Genomic DNA, 20,395 nt, shown 5'->3' on the forward strand with positions numbered 1-20,395 from the left:
CAGGATAGGAAGCAACAGGCTGCAGGAAGAGCCGAGTCCCCGGTGCCAGGCGGTCAGGTAGGGCGGGGAGGGGACAAATAAGGAAATTGTCAGCCGGGGATGCAGGGAAGGTGACGGAGTCCTGTGTGGAGCATAAACAAGGCGAGATCTGTCCTCTCCGGACAGGTGGCTCCATCCGAAGGGACTGAGAAGTGGGAGATCGGCCGGGAGGAGGAGGAGAAGGGGGCTGTGTGCACCGATCCCCGGACATGTGTCACCTGCTCTCCATGTTGGATCGCCAGGAGGGGCGGCCATGGCCATTGTACTTGGACAGATAGGACGGCCCTCCCTGGACTCCTGCAGCCGGAACTCTCCTCATTAGGGACTTATTACCTCCATTCATACCAAAAAAAGTTCCCTCTGCACAAGCCTAACCCTAATCTAATATCTTATGACCTCTGGATCTGATATCTTCACAAGTCTAGACCTGTTCAGAGGACTTTGCCGCCTATCCCTGATCGGAGGTCTTCACTGGATTACCCCTGATCGGAGGTCTTCACTGGATTACCCTTGATCGGAGGTCTTCACAAGATTACCCCTGGTCGGAGGTCTTCACAAGCTTGCCCCTGGTCGGAGGTCTTCACAAGCTTGCCCCTGGTCGGAGGTCTTCACAAGCTTGCCCCTGGTCGGAGGTCTTCACAAGCTTGCTCCTGGTCGGAGGTCTTCACAAGCTTGCCCCTGGTCGGAGGTCTTCACAAGCTTGCCCCTGATCGGAGGTCTTCACAAGCTTGCCCCTGGTCGGAGGTCTTCACAAGCTTGCCCCTGGTCGGAGGTCTTCACAAGCTTGCCCCTGGTCGGAGGTCTTCACAAGCTTGCCCCTGGTCGGAGGTCTTCACAAGCTTGCCCCTGGTCGGAGGTCTTCACAAGCTTGCCCCTGATCAGAGGTCTTCACAAGATTACCCCTGATCGGAGGTCTTCGCAGCCTACCCCTGATCGGAGGTCTTCGCAGCATACCCCTGATCGGAGGTCTTCACAAGATTACCCCTGATCGGAGGTCTTCGCAGCATACCCCTGATCGGAGGTCTTCACAAGATTACCCCTGATCGGAGGTCTTCGCAGCCTTCCCCTGATCGGAGGTCTTCGCAGCATACCCCTGATCGGAGGTCTTCACAAGATTACCCCTGATCGGAGTTCTTCGCAGCCTACCCCTGATCGGAGGTCCTTACCAAGTCTACCCCTGATCTTTACAGCCTAACCTTGATCTGAAGTCTTTACAAGTCTAACCCTAATCATATATATTCAAAAACCTGATCTGAGATATTTAAGAGAAACTACACCCAATTTGAAGTCTTGACAAGCCTACCCCTGATCTGAGGTGTCCACAAACCTACCTGTGATCTGAGGTCTTTACAAACTTACCCCTGAATTGATTTGTCCACAAGTCTGCCCCCGATCGGAGTTCTTCACCAGTCTGCCCCCGATCGGAGTTCTTCGCCAGTCTGCCCCCCGATCGGAGTTCTTCACCAGTCTGCCCCCCGATCGGAGGTCTCCACTTGCAATAGGCAAATGGTTTCTGCTGATTTTATGAGTTATGTACTATTAAGCTCAAGAGTTGCTTATTTGGTATATTCATTTTTATTTGGATTAGCAGCAGTAGGGGGCTCAGTACCTGGGATCAATGTGATGCGGCCTGGACTTTAGTACATCTATAGCACTAGAAGTATCAGGACATCACTGGCAGAGCATGGAGAACCTGGAGACCAGAGGGGGGAGAGAGGGCTTTGTACCTGATGACATGAGGACTCATCCAGGCTTAGTGGACCAAGGACATAACCTGATGATGGAGAGGAAACTAGTTGAGGGCTGCAAGTTTGTGGATGTGTTTCTTAATGGTGGTGCTCCCTGGGGATTTACTCTGAAAGGTGGAAGAGAACATGGGGAACTTCTAATCATCACAAAGGTAAGAATGAACTTGTGGGCACATTCAAGTGAAGTCATTTTTTTATCTGTGAAAAAATCTGTGTTGGCACATACAATGGTATACAGAAACATAAACTTGTGTCAGCTGAATCAGGTAAGGTCCCAACACATTAACAAGGCAAGTTGTATGTCTTTAGTGGGTTGGCAATGCAGCCCAATGTTGCCCTATGTAATAGCATACCAAAAATAGGAAAAAAGGGATTGAAAAAAAGTTTTGGAAATTCCACATAAATGCCCCTGTGAAGTTGGAGCTCCAGCTCAGAAAAATTTGGGTAGCATTGTTCTCTCCAAATTCTTCAACCTATAGGGCATTCATTTGAAATGGAAAACTTGTATTTACCACCTGAATCTTAACATCTGGATTGAACATGGGGCTATAGGTTACACAAACTTTAATATAGAATGAAAGGCAAAACCTTTTCACTTCGGATAGCTTAAGAGTGGGCGTTGGTTGGGTATAACCATGATCATATTTTTTCGTCCTCTGTGTCCTATTGGGGAGATTTCCCTTCACTTCCTGTCCCACTGCCATAATAGCAAGTGAGAGGAAATCCTTTTCAAAGTGAGGGAATCCCTGGTTGTCACTAGAAGTAGTGTCCCCATTGGAAGATTCCTCCTCTATTCTTGTTCTGGGGATTCTCTCTTACTTACACTGTCCATAATAATGGTTAATAGAACAAAAGGTGAAGGTGAATCTCCGTAATGGGGACACAGACAGCAATAAAAACCTGATATGCATTCTAATCAATCTCCAAGCTATCCAAAATTAAAAAAAAAGTTTTGCCTTTTAGTTATACTTTAAGGCTAGGTTTCCACTAGTGCGGCTACGAAGTCGTGCTACTTCTAGCACTACTTCGTAGCGAAAGTAAACTGCGGCTTCAGTGAGACTTGTCCCTCATATATAGAGGGATGTCGCACTGAAGACGGCTCAAAAGTAGTGCACGAACTACTTTTGAAGTCGCCGCAACTGAAGCCGCGGCAGTGGAAATGGGCCACATTGAAAACAATGGCTTTTGACTTGCTGTGCGACTTGACATGTGTCAAGTCGCACCGCAAGTCGCACTAGTGGAAACCGAGCCTAAGGCCTCATACACACTGGGCATTTTTGAAGCTACTTCTAGGGGCATCAAGGCGTTTTTTTTCTCTTGCCTGCTTGTTATCCTAAATGTCAATGCACACCTAGGCTTATAGCAGCATTTTCAGGCAGGAGAGTTTAGTTTAGTGGCCCAGTGCGTCCTAGAGCAGCGTAATTATGGCAGAAAAAACTATTGAAGCTGCTAAAGGCGCCTAAATCATAGACGTGTTTAGCGAATGAGTGTTATTTTATTTTAATGACCAGAATAAATTATTCTGGCCAATGAAATAAAATAATGCCCAAACGTCTGATGAGGGTAAACCCTTTTACAAGGATCAGACTTTTCCTTTGGCCAAAATGCTGCTGCCAGGAAAAGGATTCTGGGTAGTTAAAAAAAAAAAAAAAATGTGCATGAGGCCTAAAGCAGAAATCTACCCAAAATTATAAGCAGCGTTACTTTTAAGTTTAGCAAAAATGATCAATGAAACTTTTTGAACATAAACCAGTCGCAACAACCGGATTTCGTTCTGTTGCTGGGCATTGGTCATGTGATCTCTGACAAAAGAGGTACGTGGGGCAACCAACCAAGAGCTACGCCTGACTATCACTTTTTATAGGTCAAAACCCTACTACCAAGACGTTGGTGCTGGTTACTTGATCAGTTAGGATGCTTTTACATTTTCAGTACTTAATAAAATAGGTCTTTTTTTTTCCTACGGAGAACAACCTTTTCACTTCAGTTTTTTGTCAATCAGTCCTAGTGTTCTGTGATATTTCAGCAGACTGTCAATCGGAGTATGTGCGGTTTTATCTTACAACATTGTATACGCTTTGTGATGGTGTGGATAAGAAAATGCTGTTTCATGGATAATAATTTAATTCGCTACGAAGTACAAGCATGACTTGTTTTATGCATTGTTTGTTTGATTTGCATTTTGTTTATGATCTGTATTTATTTTAATTTTTTTTTATGTTTCACTTTGATGGATGCTACTTATACTGTTTATGCCATACCCTGGTCATTGTTCTAACCCCACATGAATAAGATGAGTAATTCTCATCCTGCCACCAGAACTGCTTGACAGCGCATATTCTCCATGTTATTTTATACTGATATTGACCGCTAAGCTTCTTTGGCTTGCGGGTTTGCAGAAGCTGGTTGGTGTACAGCGCTGAGAACCACTCATTGGGACCATACCGTCATTTTATAATAATTTTCGATTTTTTTTTTTATAGTACATTAGGCATCTCCGGGCCCAATCTTAAAATATATGGTGACTGCCATTTTTCCTGCACCCGATCAGTACCACTCAGTGCAAGGGCACATAGAATACAAGGGGAAATTTTAATAAAGCTGCTGCATAGTGGCTCGGCCGAAAACGGGTCATACAGTGCCTTGCCTTTTGCCACATTTCAGGCTTCAAACATAAAGATATAAAACTGTAATTTTTTTTGAAGAATCAACAAGTGGGACACAATCATGAAGTGGAACGAAATTTATTGGATATTTCAAACTTTTTTAACAAATAAAAAACTGAAAAATTGGGCGTGCAAAATTATTCAGCCCCCTTAAGTTAATACTTTGTAGCGCCACCTTTTGCTGCGATTACAGCTGTAAGTCGCTTGGGGTATGTCTCTATCAGTTTTGCACATCGAGAGACTGAAATTTTTGCCCATTCCTCCTTGCAAACCAGCTCGAGCTCAGTGAGGTTGGATGGAGAGCGTTTGTGAACAGCAGTTTTCAGTTCTTTTTACAGATTTTCGATTGGATTCAGGTCTGGACTTTGACTTGGCCATTCTAACACCTGGATATGTTTATTTGTAAACCATTCCACTGTAGATTTTGCTTTATGTTTTGGATCATTGTCTTGTTGGAAGACAAATCTCCGTCCCAGTCTCAGGTCTTTTGCAGACTCCATCAGGTTTTCTTCCAGAACAGTCCTGTATTTGGCTCCATCCATTTTACCATCAATTTTAACCATCTTCCCTGTACCTGCTGAACAAATGCAGGCCCAAACCATGATGCTGCCACCACCATGTTTGACAGTGGTGATGGTGTGTTCAGGGTTATGAGCTGTGTTGCTTTTACGCCAAACATAACGTTTTGCATTGTTGCCAAAAAGTTCGATTTTGGTTTCATCTGACCAGAGCACCTTCTTCCACATGTTTGGTGTGTCTCCCAGGTGGCTTGTGGCAAACTTTAAACAACACTTTTTATGGATATCTTTAAGAAATGGCTTTCTTCTTGCCACTCTTCCATAAAGGCCAGATTTGTGCAGTATACGACTGATTGTTGTCCTATGGACAGAGTCTCCCACCTCAGCTGTAGATCTCTGCAGTTCATCCAGAGTGATCATGGGCCTCTTGGCTGCATCTCTGATCAGTCTTTTCCTTGTATGAGCTGAAAGTTTAGAGGGACGGCCAGGTCTTCGTAGATTTGCAGTGGTCTGATACTCCTTCCATTCCAATATTATCGCTTGCACAGTGCTCCTTGGGAAGTTTAAAGCTTGGGAAATCTTTTTGTATCCAAATCCGGCTTTAAACTTCTCCACAACAGTATCTCGGACCTGCCTGGTGTGTTCCTTGTTCTTCATGATGCTCTCTGCGATTTAAACGCACCTCTGAGACTATCACAGTGCAGGTGCATTTATACGGAGACTTGATTACACACAGGTGGATTCTATTTATCATCATTAGTCATTTAGGTCAACATTGGATCATTCAGAGATCCTCACTGAACTTCTGGAGAGAGTTTGCTGCACTGAAAGTAAAGGGGCTGAATAATTTTGCATGCCCAATTTTTCAGTTTTTTATTTGTTAACAAAGTTTGAAGTATCCAATAAATTTCGTTCCACTTCATGATTGTGTCCCACTTGTTGTTGATTCTTCACAAAAAATTACAGTTTTATATCTGTATATTTGCCTGAAATATGGCAAAAGGTCGCAAATTTCAAGGGGGCCGAATACTTTCGCAAGGCACTGTATATGCCGAAAATGAATGGCCGCAGCAGCAGCTTTCACTTTGACTTATATGGTGTGTGACCGGCCGCGGCCAGCTCCCGAGACCCGCCGTTTGTACCTCCTCTCCCACCCTGTGCTAGGCTGGTTGCTAGAATTGCCAGCCGCCTGGCGTCTGGCAACCAGTGAAGTCACGGTCCCGAGAGGAAAGCGAGGCAGAGAAGAGGACCCAGCATGCAGAGCGTAGGAGGATCTACCTCGTCCTCCACGCATATTACTGACTCTCTGGCTCCACCCACCTCCTCCCTCCATCTTCTCCTGTATGGCTGCTGCGGATAGGAAGGACGGGAGCAGAGCCAAAGTCAACCTGCTATCTATGGGGAGCAGTGAGTGACAACATATTATGTGTTATGATGTGCATCGTTGTTTCCCTATAGTTAGCTAACCCCTGGCACTATACCTGTATAATACAGCTATGGGACAGGTATATAGTGCCTGGATCACCTATATACAGGCTGTAACTATTTTAAAATCATTTGGGGGGAAAAAGTCAGTTTCGGTTTTTGGCCAAGGGCATCCTGATTTTTCAGTTTCTGTTTCGGCCCAGAATTTTCATTTCAATGCATCCCTACTGCTGCGCCACTTTATTGGCCTTAATCCCTCTTGTTAACGTACTGCAAATTCATGAAGCATTTGCAACCCTTTTGGTTCTGACTGCACCAAATTCAGGTAGTTTTACAAAGCGCCACTTTTACATTGTGGCACAATGAATGTACCAAATTCAAAATAAAATACAGTTTGTAGTTAACGAAACTGGAGCTAAGACCAATTCTCTTTTGGCGTACAGATTTTGCTAAAGTGTCTCTTGTACATGGGCCAGGAGGATGCATCTTATAATCTAACTAAACTAATACTATAAATAAAAACCAACACTAATTAATGTTTTGGCATAAGTAAATGGCTGCGGCACTTTATTGGTTATAAATAAATTAAATAATTATTTATTCAAAATTCCATCAAATTTGATTTCAAATCCAACAAAATTATAAAACATACATCTGTATCGCTCAGTCCCAGAACTCGAGCGAAAATAAAACATATTTAAAACCACCAAAGTCCCCCCTTGATTCAAGGGTGACTCTACCACATAAAGTGCCAGCGACGGGTGGGGGGGAGGGGAGCTCGCCAGGCAGTCACTTCCCAACTGAGGGGCTTACCTCAGGGACCCCCTATATAAAGCCTTGGGTCAGAAGGTTCTAGAGGGGCGCGTGCTGCTGTGAAGCCCACCAAAACTGTGAGGGGCTACCTTATTACATTTAAAGGGCCAGTGTCCTATAAATTAAATACAATTCTGACACTATTTTTTTTTCTTTTAACATCCCCTGTCCCATGTGCGAGGGCACTTATACTTGTGCCCTCTTACCATTCTATAAGTGGCGCAGCATGCACCAAATTAACTACAGGTTCCAGACAGGTACATGAATTTGGAGCATACTGCAACACTTTTAGAATGCATAGGAGACTTTTTCACAAAATCTGTCTGCGTCAGTCTTCATGAATTCCAGGCACAGTTATTTATGTTACAGTGCTGGTGTGATGTGCATTGTGCTGTGGCAAAATGCGAACGTTCTGGTCACGGCAGTACATCGCACTGTACTGCTGTGCAGAGGCTTAAATGGAGTATATTTTTGTACACTCTCAATAAATTTTTTTTAAAAAAAAAAAGTCACACAACTCGGTAAAATGGACACAAGCCCTCATGCTAAAACAGAGCATTTTAGTGTGTGGGTAGTGTGAACAGGCCCTTTCTGTATAGGTCAAAACAGGTGTCCTATAATGGTATGCCTCCATGTTGCAGCATCTATGTGATGCTGCAGCTGTTTCTTGCCGGCTCTAAGACGAGAACTGAAAGGTCACATGACTGCTGACTGCCCAGTTCTCAGTCCGCTCTGAGGGCCGGTTCATACTTGAATCGCATAGAAATGCGTTTCTGTTCGATTCACTGCTGTGCAGTTTTCAGCCCACTGTCAGCTAAATGGATCACAGGAGTACAAAAATAAATGTACTCCTGTGACCCACAATAAAAGTATGGCCAAAAAAACTTTCTCATTGAAGCCTTGACCACCATTAGGGTCCTTAGACACGGGCAGGTGAGCCCTATTAACATGCATTTCTGGCATCTTACCTCCTGTGAGGGATCAACAATTGTTTTCTATACTTGTTTTATGCTTGTTGTAGACTGGGTCTTGTTGATACAGTGTGCATTCAAGGCTGCTCAACCACATGCCTCTCGAATTGGGATGAGTGGTAGTGTCCATGCAGCCACTGTCTCACCATAGATTTAAGTGGGCTACCTGGCGGCTCAATCGGCATATACATACAGTCCATTCAACGACTATGGGTCTCAGGGCCTGTGTGAATGAGACTAACTTTGACATAAAGTTTTTGAAAAAAACAAAAAGCAACACAAGGCACCACACCCCACTCCCCACTATCGGCACAGGATGGACACCAGCCTGTACACTAACATGAATCACTTTAGTGTGCAGGCCTGCGTGAAGGAGGGATATCGCCTCAGTGGGGATACAAACCGCAGTAAAAATGCGACATAGGTTCTAACCTTTCCAGACCTCCAGCCTCATCCAAAATGTCATAAATTTATTTTAGCTTCTATATTTTTCTGTAGAGTCGTTTGTTCTATGCGTGTTGGTGAGTTTTTGCATGTTGTATCATTGTTCTGTGCCATTGGTGTCCAGTGACAAAATTCGTTCATTTTTGTCAAAATTTTCCTCAGCTGCCTTTTTATGTTGACGAAAAGTACACCACATTTTTGTCCAATGATGAAAACTATAATGAAAATCAATTTTGTTTTCATTCACAAACAGAATTGTAAGGCAGGTACATTTTATCCTCATGAACGGCCGGTTTACATGGAGCTCTGTCTGCTTCTGCGCCCAGCAAGCAAATGACTCGAGTCTGTAGCAAGTTTTGCTTAGCAGACTGTGCAACCAGCATTACAGCCCTCCAAGTCCTCAGACGACTGTCCAGAGCAGCACTCTGCATTACAGGCCTCCCGATGAGAGTCCCACTCCCGATGACGACTGTTCAGAGCAGAGAGCACTGTGAGTGTGTACAATACAATTACAGGCCTCCCCTCAGACCACCGTCCATCTAGAGTACTGTGTACATTACAGACCTCCCCTCAGACCACCGTCCAGAGCACTGTGCAGCATTACAGGCCTCCTGAGACCATTGTCCAGAGCACTGTGTAGCATTATAGCTGCTGTCCAGAGCACTGTGCAGCATTACAAGCTTCCTCAGGCCGCTGTCCAGAGCACTGTGCAGCATTACAAGCTTCCTCAGACCGCTGTCCAGAGCACTGTGCAGCATTACAAGCTTCCTCCAGACCGCTGTCCAGAGCACTGTGCAGCATTACAGGCCTCCTCAAACCTCTGTCCAGAGCACTGTGCAGCATTACAGGCCTCCTCAGACCGCTGTCCAGAGCACTATGTGCAATGCATTACAGGCCTCCTCTTTAGACTATGTATGTCCAGAACACTGTGTGCATTACAGGCCTCCTCAGACCACCGTCCAGAGCACTGTGCAGCATTACAGGCCTCCTCAGACCGTCCAGAGTGGCTAAATCTGTATTTGAGTTTGTTCAAACCTTAATACCATAAATAATCACATATTATTTTTTATTTTTTTACTCCAGGAGTGTATAATGAGTTTGGAAATTCTATAGAAATGCTTAAAGCGGAATTCCAGGCACAGAAACATTTTTTTAATAAACATACCCCCGGGACAGTCAGGGCTAGTACATTCCACAATGGCTAGCCTCTGATCTGTCCCGGTTCGCACTTACCTGCAAGAAGAAATACTCACTTATAAAATTTCTTCCACAGCGTTGCCATCTCTCTTGTGGGCAGCTGAAGCCGGCGCGATCCTCTTCGGCGTCTTCTCCCGCTTCTTCTCACCTTGTAATTTTAGATAGAATATACTCACCTATTCTTCACTTCCTCCCTCAGCGCTGCGGCTCCGCCGTCACTTCCTGTCTTGCGATGATTCCTGGGAGCTGAACGTCATCGCTCCCAGGAATCAATGCGCCTGCACCGGCCCCTCTCGTCACTTCCGGTGCGGCGCCGCCCGGAAGTGACGAGCGGGGCCGGTGCCGTCGCATTGATTCCTGGGAGCGATGACATTCAGCTCCCAGGAATCATCGCAAGACAGGAAGTGACGGCGGAGCCGCAGCGCTGAGGGAGGAAGTGAAGAATAGGTGAGTATATTCTATCTAAAATTACAAGGTGAGTGTAAAAAAAAAAAAAAAAAACCTAACTATCCAATTCCTTTTCAGGTTAAGAAGACCAAGTGGACGGGCACAAAAAAAAAAGGTAGTTTTTGTGCCCGGAACTCCGCTTTAAATATTAAATTACAATTTACTAAACACGTTTGTTCGATTTTAGTTGACTAAAATTATTTTATTTGGGTAAAATGTACTGGAGATTTTAGTTGACTAAAACTATTACAGGTGAATAAAATAGGACTAAAACTAAAAACGTTTATTAGTCAAAAGTCTATAACTAAATCGAAAATTTGATGCCAAAATCAACACTGTTGGTGTCTTGGTCCAGATATTCACATTACAGATGCAGCAGTAACCTTTTTGATGTATGACATTATGTACGTAGTGCTTGTATTCAATGTCTTTAAAAGCCTGTTATTTGCTGAATTATTTAATTAAGCTTTCTCCTGTCTGATCTCCAGTCTTCACAATGAAGCCGGTCCCAGACATAATTATCACTTTCTAAAACATCTCTTCTTCAGCACTTTCCGAGCTTATATCCTCAAATAGGGGGGATCCTCTGATTTCTAGGACTTCAAAAGGATGTAATAGTTTTATAAGTGAAATATATGAAAGGAAATGAATGGTCGGGTGGATACAGGTATATGTAATTACCAGCTTGGGAGGCCTGCCAGCTCTACACCCTGCTTTTCCTGCATGTGACTGATGAGGAGTGTTACAATGTTGTGGGAGATACAATAAATTCTGCCCACACTCGGGGCATGCATAAAATGAGTCTATTTTAGGATATGGTACATAGCGCTTGTAGTTATTATATCTTGTATATCTCTAGTCATAAAACTGTCAGCAGATCTTATTGCTATGTGATTTTGCTGTAAAGTGATTGTGGCATAAGCATGCACAATTGGGCAGGCCAAGCAAGTATATTTATGCCTGTTGTACAGGGCAGGCCCAAGACATTGTGCTGCCTGAGTCCAAGAATTAAATGTTTTTTACCCCCCCCCCCCCAAAAAAAATCATGCCCACTAAAAGGCCCCTACATCCATTATTTTATGTAAATATAACATTTTGAAAATAATATATATACTGTTATTTTCTTCCAGTTCCATAGCTCACCACGGGACCGGTCCACTGTCTGTCCTCAGTCCTCCTGTCACCCACTGTCTGTCCTCAGTCCTCCTGTCACTCCTGTGTCTGCTGCGTCCACCTCCCTAGAAGATCAACCCTGCCCTGCGTGAGATAGAGTGCGCTGATGTCTGACGTCATTGCGCACACCACAATCACGTGAGGGATGTTCCCCGGAGGAGACGCTCCGCCTCCTCATACTCATCAGTTTGCACTACGGGTGACCGTATGGAATGGGGAAATATCGCTTGTAATGCGCTACAAACTGATGACACACAAAACTGCTGGAAAAAAAAATCTTGAGGGTCAATTTGCCGTCCCTCTCCAAGTTCTGCCTGGGTCCAATGGACCCAGCGGGACCCATAGTAGGGCCGGCTCTGCTTGTGTATATATGCTGGTATTGGCTTGGCACAAAAATTTATACTGCTCATGGTTGCTTGGGCTCTTAGATACATGTACCACTTGCGATTCTGTCACTGTTAGTTCATCTTTATGATAAAATTTACAGTGCAGCCAAAGGGTCCCAGTAGTTTACAAATCATGGTGCAGCGCGGAGAAATTCAGCTTCCTTACAAGCTGAGTACACAGTATGAGAAAAATTCCATATGAGGCACGATCGTTAAATTTTCATATATTAATTTAAACATCCAATTCAGACTTTCCAAGCGAAAATGTCCGAAAGGACCAACTCCAAAGTTTCTTTCATAAGAGAACAGAACAAACAGTTTTCATGTAATGTGTACTGTTTTCATAGGAGAATAATCAGGTATAAAAGACTGCGCATGATCAGAAACGATCAACCAAGAAAAAGCCTTTGTCATGCAAGAATTTTCGTACATTACTTCCATCTTCTTTTTCCACTTGCTGTGAAACCTTAAGGTAAAAATGGAGGATTGGCCGCCAGATTTATTTATTTTTTTCTTTTCTTTTAGTGCGTACTCACCTTTTACACCCAACCCTGGAACCACTTGCCACAAAATTGCGTACCTGTACGTCATTCTGCTTCAAGTGGTTCTACTGGGGTGATGCCTGCAGCTACCGACGGCCAGCTTTGTGGTAATTACAAGTGATGCAGCTAAGCAACTGCTGGGCTGTTATTACAAGCAGTGTAATAATCCCGCTGCTCTGCCCAGGGTCTCCCGTCCCACCTGGAGACCCAAGCAACCAGCCGCCACGTCCGCCGGCTGGCTGGAGACCCAAACACAGCCGGAATCTGCTTTGATCGGGTCTCCAATGTAGTAACCCAGAAGCAATGTCACGTTAATACAGAAGTTTTCCTGGAGTCTTAAAGGCGCCAGTTTTAAAAATGTGATAAGCGTTTTTTTTTAATACTTTCAAGTAGGGATAGACCGCTTATCGGTGGCCAATATGCACTTTCCCCGATGTATCGACCCTGGAACTGGCTGATATTGCCGATATTTTGTGACGTCATTCTGCCTTCTTAGGCCGCCTCCCTCGCCTTGGACAGCCTCGTCGGGACTAGTCTTGCGGGAGTGTATCACAGCCATACACCCACCCACAGCAGCCCGGTTCCAGCCAGCAACCCACATCCACAGGCACTGAACCAGCGAGCCAGCCAACCACCCACAGGCGCTGTACCAGCCAGCCAACCACCCACAGGCGCTGTACCAGCCAGCCAACCACCCACAGGCGCTGTACCGGCCAGCCAACCACCCACAGGCGCTGTACCAGCCAGCCAACCACCCACAGGCGCTGTACCAGCCAGCCAACCACCCACAGGCGCTGTACCAGCCAGCCAACCACCCACAGCCCCTGTACCAGCCAGCCACCCACAGCCCCTGTGCCAGCCAGCCACCCACCCACCACAGGGTTCCAGCCACCCACCCACCACAGGTTGCCAGCCACCCACCCATCACAGGGTGCCAGCCACCCACCACAGGGTGTCAGACAGCCACCCACAGGCCCTGTACCAGCCAGCCACAGGCCCTGTACCAGCCTGCTAGCCACCCACCACAGGGTGCCAGCCTGCTAGCCACCCACCACAGGGTGCCAGTCTGCTAGCCACCCACCACATCCACCCACCACATCAGTGGCGGCAGCACTCATGCAGCCCCAGACCATGACACACCCACCACCATGCTTGACTGTAGGCAAGACACACTTATCTTTATACTCCTCATCTGGTCAGGGCCGGTGCAAGGATTCTGCTGAGTGAGGGGGGGGGGGGCTGAGAGAGAGGGTGGCAGACAGAGGGTGGGGCTGAGAGAGAGAGAGGGGGGCTCAGAGAGAGGGTGGGGCTCAGAGAGAGGGTGGAGCTGAGAGAGAGGGTGGTGGACAGAGAGGGGGGAGGGCTGACAAAGAGTGTGGGGTTGAAAGAGAGGGTGGGGAGATGAGAGAGAGAGAGAGACCCCCTAGCCCTGCCCTATCCGCAGTTCTTCCTCTGCCCCCCATCCCAGTCTGTGTCTGCAGGTAGGTCTGTGTCAGTGTATGATGCCCAATACCTTCTCGATTTGGGAGGTGCTCTGCTGCTCCTTCCAGCAGCTCCCCGACAGCTTGTGCCTCCCACTCGTCCTCATCCTCCGGGCTTTACTGCTGATGCTGGAGCGGAGAGGAGGTTGGAGGTGACGGAGTCCAGGCTTTGGAACTCCGGGGATGCTTCTGCGCGCCTCTTCTGTGCTCCCAGCTGCCCTCCGGGTATTCCAAGGGGTAGTGGCCTCCTTCCTTCTGCGGGGCTGCACACTCATCATGTGGGGATAGATGCCCACACCCCCAGGATGCCGCCAACCACCTGACATTACAACCAGCTACTGCAGGCTTCAGACTGACTGGGATCGAGTCCGCACACTCGGGACTGTCACTGCCCTTCTGAATTATGCGCGCGGGTCCATAGTATACTCCCAGGTGACCCCCCGATGCTATACCACACCACTGCTGGAATCTGAATCCCCAGCGATTGGCTTGGGATATGGATTTTGCCGCCTCCCCCCCCACCCTGGCGCCCTAGGCAGCTGCCTGACTTGCCTATTGCTTGCGCCGACCCTGCATCTGGTTGCCGCCACACATGCTTGACACCATGGTGAACCAAATACATTTTATCTTGGTCTCATCCGACCACCGGACATGGTTCCAGGAATCCATGTCCTTAGTCTACTTTTCTTCAGCAAACTGTCTAAGGGCTTTCTTGTGAATCCTCTTTAGAAGAGGCTTCCTTCTGGGATGACAGCCACGCAAATCAATTTGATGCAGTGTGCTGCGTTTGTCTGAGCACTGACAGGCTGACCCCCCCCCCCCCCCCCCTTCAACCTCTGCAGCAATGCTGGCAGCACTCATACATCTATTTCCCAAAGACAACCTCTGGATATGACGCTGAGCACGTGCACTCCACTTCTTTGGTCGACCATGTCGAGGCCTGTTCTGAGTGGAACCTGTACTGTTAAACTGCTGTATGGTCTTGGCCACAGTACTGCAGCTCCGTTTCAGGGTCTTGACAATCTTCTTATAGTCTAGGCCATCTTTATGTAGAGCAAAAATTATTTTATCAGATCCTCAGAGTTCTTTGCCATGAGGTGTCATGTTGAACTTCCAGTGACAAGTATGAGAGAGTGAGAGCGATAACACCAAATTTAACACTCCTGCTCCCCATTCACATTGGAGACCTTGTAACACTAACGTTGGGGTGTGAAAATGGCTAATTGGGCCCAATTTGGACATTTTCACTTAGAGGTGTACTCACTTTTGTTGCCAGCGGTTTAGACATTAATGGCTGTGTGTTGAGTTATTTTTAGGTGACAGCAAATTTACACTGTTATACAAGCTGTACACTCACTACTTTACATTGTAGCAAAGTGTCACTGTGCGATCCGATCCTGATGCGGCTGAAAAAAAAGGGTCCTGTGCGTCTTTTGTGCGGGTGCAGTGCGAATTTCAGCCATACAAAGTGTATGGCTAAATTCGCATCCGCACAGGAGATCGCATGTAATGAAGGAGCAGTGCGCTCCGAATTACATGCGATCAGCTCACCCGCAGTAGTGTGAACCGCCACTTAGAGAAATGAATACTGTCCTGCAGATAGTGGTCACTATGACATGAATTTTAGAAAGCTTAATGGGAACTATAAAAACCAAAAGCCCCACACTGCAGAGGTTCTAACTTCACACGATTAAAAAATAAATAAATAAAATATATGGTCAGGTCGCTAAAATGAAAATGCTTTCAATGTCCGCTGCAGTTTTTGAGTATATTGTATTCTCTGGCTCCTGAGAGTACAAAGCAGCATGTGTCTTTCATTTGAAGCATGTTACCCCCATTTTGTTTTTTTTTTTGTTTTTTTTAATCTATGTGTGTTTGTGTTTCTCCATGTAAATGTTTCTCGTAGTATAGTCGTGTTTTTTTTTTTTTTTTTTCCATTTACCCCTTCAAATGACCAAAGCAAGGTTATTTCTTAAGCAGGGTATACATGCACATTTGTTTTTTTTTTTTTTTAATTTTTATTCAACCAGGAGGTTGAATGGAAATAAAAGGCCAATCCCCCCACATCCAGACAAGCAATGTGGATACAGGGATCTTCCCTGCCAGGCTCTTGTTTTTTGACAATGAGGGCTCCCAACACCCCCCCCCCCCCACCAGAATACACAGATCAGCTCTGCAGATATTACTACACAGAGAGGAATACACACCGTCCGCACGTGTACGGGGCTTTATTGGTATGTTGATGATGACTTTCACACCTTAAAGCGAAAATTTACTCCAAAATGTGAAGTCCTGCAGATTCGCTCTCTTCCACCAACCTGTACCTTAGTTACAGGTGTGTTTTTTTTTTTTTTTTTTTATTGGGGGGGGGGGGGTATTATTTTCTATTAGTACCCACTCCTACTTCCGAAATCCTCTCCTAGGCAAGAATGATGTCCCTTGCCGCCGCTCCCCCCCCCCCTCCACAGACTTCGGGACACGTCACACGTCCCAGAAGGCTGCAGGACACTTTACAAAAGTGCAATGCAAGCTTGTGCATGCGCAGTGGGGAGCTGGCTATGGTTTCTCTGGAAACGGCAGATCGCTCCTGTATCCAAGATAGCAATGTCAGGGATCCACAGCAGTAAGAAGAATGACTGCGCTGGACCGCAGGCACTGATAAGCATCTGGTTTTTAAGAGCCCATTCACACTAGCGCGACTTGTGAGGCAACTTGTGTTGCCCCAGGTAGCTTGACATAACAAAAGCAATGTTAATCAATCAGTGCCGTCTTAATTGGCACTACTGAAGTTGCTCCGACTTCAGAAAAGGGTCCTGTACTACTTTGAGGCGACCTGTGATCCGACTGTCCCATATACTTCAATGGGAGTCGCCTCCTTATCTTAATTGACACGACTTGTTTTCAGACTTTCCAGGAAGAAGAAAGAGATTAGCCAGGCATTCCCCACAGACAAAGTCGCCTGTCTCTTCAAAGTAGTGCACAAGTCTCTTCCAAGTCTCTTCCAAGTCTCTTCCAAGTCTCTTCCAAGTCTCTAAACAAGTCTCTTCCGAGTCTCTTCCGAGTCTCTTCCAAGTCTCTTCCGAGTCTCTTCCGAGTCTCTTCCAAGTCTCTTCCGAGTCTCTTCCAAGTCTCTTCCGAGTCTCTTCCAAGTCTCTTCCAAGTCTCTAAACAAGTCTCTTCAAGTCACGGGGCGACTTTCTGGTAGTGGTAGTGTGAACCAGCTCTAAAAGTCAGCAGCTACATTTATTTTAAGATAAATACATCTAAAAAAGCAAAAACAAAAAAATACTAAAGTTCCTCTTCAACCTTCTTTTTTCAGGCTGGGCAAAGCTCCTAAAATGTAGAATAATCTTGAAGTTGGTGCCATTCATGTTGTAGTATTTTTGCTTCGTTGTAGACTCAGTAGGCCCAGTGTTTGAGCTTAGACTATTATGGGAAATGAAGAGTGTTTTAGGCTGGTTACAGAGTGATATGACTATGCAGTCATTGCTTGTAATGATTACCTTTTTGATTATCTATAGCATTTATCACACATTTTTTTCATACATACAATAGTATTTAGTTCCCTTTTTTTGTGGAGAGAAGGAAGCATTCAGTGCTTGTGTGCTGCAATAACCTTTTACTGCTCCGAGGTCTTTGAAGCTTGGATGCAAAGGCCGAATTGTAAGTATAGCTAAGGCCAACGGATTACAGTTTATCAATTTATATGTTGTGGTTGCATTTGTTTTCTTTTTTCCCTTTATTTTTATCAGGTGATTCTGCCAGAAACCTACTTTTGAGCATTGTGATACTAGGACACAATCAGCCTATTGTACCACTAAAACATAAGCAGGACAGGCCACTAGAACCTCCCCCTGTTTACTTGTCTATATCATGGATGAGTGGCATCCTCTAGTCCTCAGAACAATGTTACCTAATAACAGCCTGCAGAGGAAGAGAGCACAGGATGTTATCAGCTGACACTCTGTCAATGATATGTTTATCTTATTTGCTCCCTTTTGGTTTGTTAAAGTCATTGGATTCCCTTTTTTATATAGGCTGACAAATGGACAATCATAAAAAAATAAAAATAAAAACACGATCTGTATGTTTTCCTTTTTTTTTCTACTGTAATTCTATCTGTCAATTACAATATTAAAGAGTGGCAAACTGCCATCTTCAGGCTGCAGGGGCACCTGTTAGCAAAGGCTTACCTTTTGTGACTGAACCTCCAGCCTACATACAATTAGGTTCCTGCTCGTTAGTGAGGGTCAAAGTTGTCAGTAGTATCAGGGGCTCACTGCTTGGAGGTTGCCAAGCTGTGCCCTTCTAATTATGAAACTTAGATTAATGTTCTTTTTGGTGTGAGGCATCATGCCAAGAAAATTGATCTACTTCTTGTAGACCGGAAGGGTTAATCAAATGAGTCAGAAATTGGGTTGTCATGCGTCAAGATGTTTTCCCTGGTGAGTTATTTGCCTGAGTATGGTCAACTTTAGAGGAACCCAATTAACTAGGATGAGTGAATGAGAAAGCTGCTTGTGTAAATCTCTTGGTGTATAGGCATGGGTTTGTGTCGATGCGTTTCCCCGGTATAGTTGTTGGAGTTGGAGCTCTCAAGTTTGCTGTGGGACGTTCATTTGTCGACCAGAATTTTTTGCACTGGAACTGGAAAGCGGTGAGTCATACAACCCCTTAGATTTACATAGTCACTTCATTAGCTTTGTTTACTGGATTTTGCTAAGTTGGTGAAAAAATTATATTGACTGAACAATATAATATAGGAGAAGTATAGCCAAAATAGGGGCCCTGCTCATGGGAGGTTACAATCTAAACGGTAATAACTGTGAGGGGAGTTTTCAGAGATCGCCTAAAGGTGGATAAAGTAGGTGATAGGTCGATTACATTTGGAGTAGGGAGTTCCTGAGGATGGCAGAGGCCATGGAAGAAGTCCTGGAGGCAAGCATGGGAGGAAGTGACAAAGGAGATGGAGAGCAGAGGGGATGGTTTGAATGGTATATTGAGATGAGGTTGTTGTAGCTCAGGGCAAAGTTGTGGATAGCTTAGCATTTGGAATTTTATTTCTTGGATGAGCGGAAGCCTCTAAAAGTGTTAGCAAAGGTAAACTGCAGGCACTGCACGGTTGGTAATGCCGATAAGCATGGTAACAGCATTTCTGATATACTGAAAGGTGGATAGCCTGTGTAAAGGTAGGCCAGTGAGGTGGGATGCTAGAGCGAATAAGTGAGTAAATTGGTAGCTTGGTGGTGTCCAATGGGCGTGTTTTGGATATTTTACAGAGGTGAAGATTGCAAGATTCGGATTAAACCTAGCACTCCGTGATGAGCAGTGGGACTGCGAGTTGTGCTATTTATCTTGATGGAAAAGTTAGGGGGAGGAAATAAACATAAAAAATATATGCTTTTATATCCTGCCTGTCTCTTATTGTCTGAAATTAGATAAAGTGCCAAAAGATGCAGATTACAAGCAAGTTTTTTTTTTTTTTTTTTTATTTATTTATTTTTTAAAATCATTTTGTATATGCCTCCTCCCTGAGGCCTGCTTTATACTTTTTTATGGGGGGTTGTCCTCAAATATTAATGCATGATCTGGTTACTGGAAATAACTCTTGTCACCCAGTGCTTAATTGCCTATGCCTCAGACAGTGGTTGAGGGGTGGGTTTGGAGGCCTCTCAAAGACCATAAAGACACCTCTTCTAATACGGTCGTTACCTCACAGCCCTAAGGAATGGATGGAAAAGTAGACCTTTGCAGAAAAATGGATGCAGATTGGCAACTGTTTGTGCTATATCATTCACCTCCGTTTGTCTCTCTTTCACACGGGCGGAATGATCGGGTCTGCCTGACAGTTTTTTAGGCGGACCCAATCAGACCATCCATTGCCCTGTATGGAGCGGCGGATGTCAATGGACATTTGTCCGTTGGCACCTGCCGACATCCTATCCAGTAAAAACTGACGGATGGGGGATCCCTTCCCTATCCATCTGGCAGGTCGGATGACAGTCAAATGGAAATGGACAGGCGGCCCATTTCCATCCAACCGCCCATAGAGTAAATCGGGCCGTGTCCGCTCTGACCTGTCATCCGCCTTCTCAGCTGGGATCAGCAGAGAGATTCCCAGCTGAGCAGGCAGATCCGCTAGCGGAGTCTGCCCTTCTGAAAGAGGCTTATGTTGGGTGGAAAGGGTTGCCTAAGTTTAGGTCCACTTTAATATTGAATAGTTTGGAAGATAAAATAATGGCTTCAAAATAAGGGTCTCATTCAGTGAATATTATTGTTTTGCACGTGATATTTCTGCACAAAACATCTATCAAATTTGGTAATTACAGTTAATGGCCAGATTGGGTTGCCTACAACCAAAATGTGTTGATGGGCTCAATGTGCTCATATATGGCCAGTTTAGATCTACAATATATGGCTAGTTTAACACCCCTATAAATATTCAGTATAGGTGTTCCAGTGAAGGGCATTAATAAAGCTACAGCATGCAAAGAGCAACAGTTTCGGAACGGTGTCCACATACTCAACCATATAGTATACATAGG

At 45.3% G+C, this 20,395-nt stretch overlaps 1 protein-coding gene across 3 annotated transcripts in view; it reads left to right on the forward strand.

Moving 5' to 3' along the window:
• Positions 1 to 872: 872 nt before the first annotated feature.
• The window catches only part of SHROOM2 (shroom family member 2), a 373,353-nt gene continuing 353,830 nt past the window's right edge, over positions 873 to 20,395 (forward strand). For 2 of the 3 annotated variants that reach the window (XM_082245432.1, XM_082245429.1), the window contains exons 1-2: positions 1,314 to 1,448; positions 1,507 to 1,939. In XM_082245432.1, the coding sequence (XP_082101558.1) occupies positions 1,724 to 1,939 (216 nt within the window). In that variant the 5' untranslated portion in view covers positions 1,314 to 1,448; positions 1,507 to 1,723. Of the gene's footprint in view, positions 924 to 1,313; positions 1,449 to 1,506; positions 1,940 to 20,395 lie in introns of those variants that run through there. The other variant, XM_082245430.1, reaches the window with a different exon arrangement.

The sequence above is a fragment of the Pelophylax lessonae genome (assembly GCF_965119305.1).
Source record: "Pelophylax lessonae genome assembly, chromosome: 2".
Taxonomy (NCBI): Eukaryota; Metazoa; Chordata; class Amphibia; order Anura; family Ranidae; genus Pelophylax; species Pelophylax lessonae.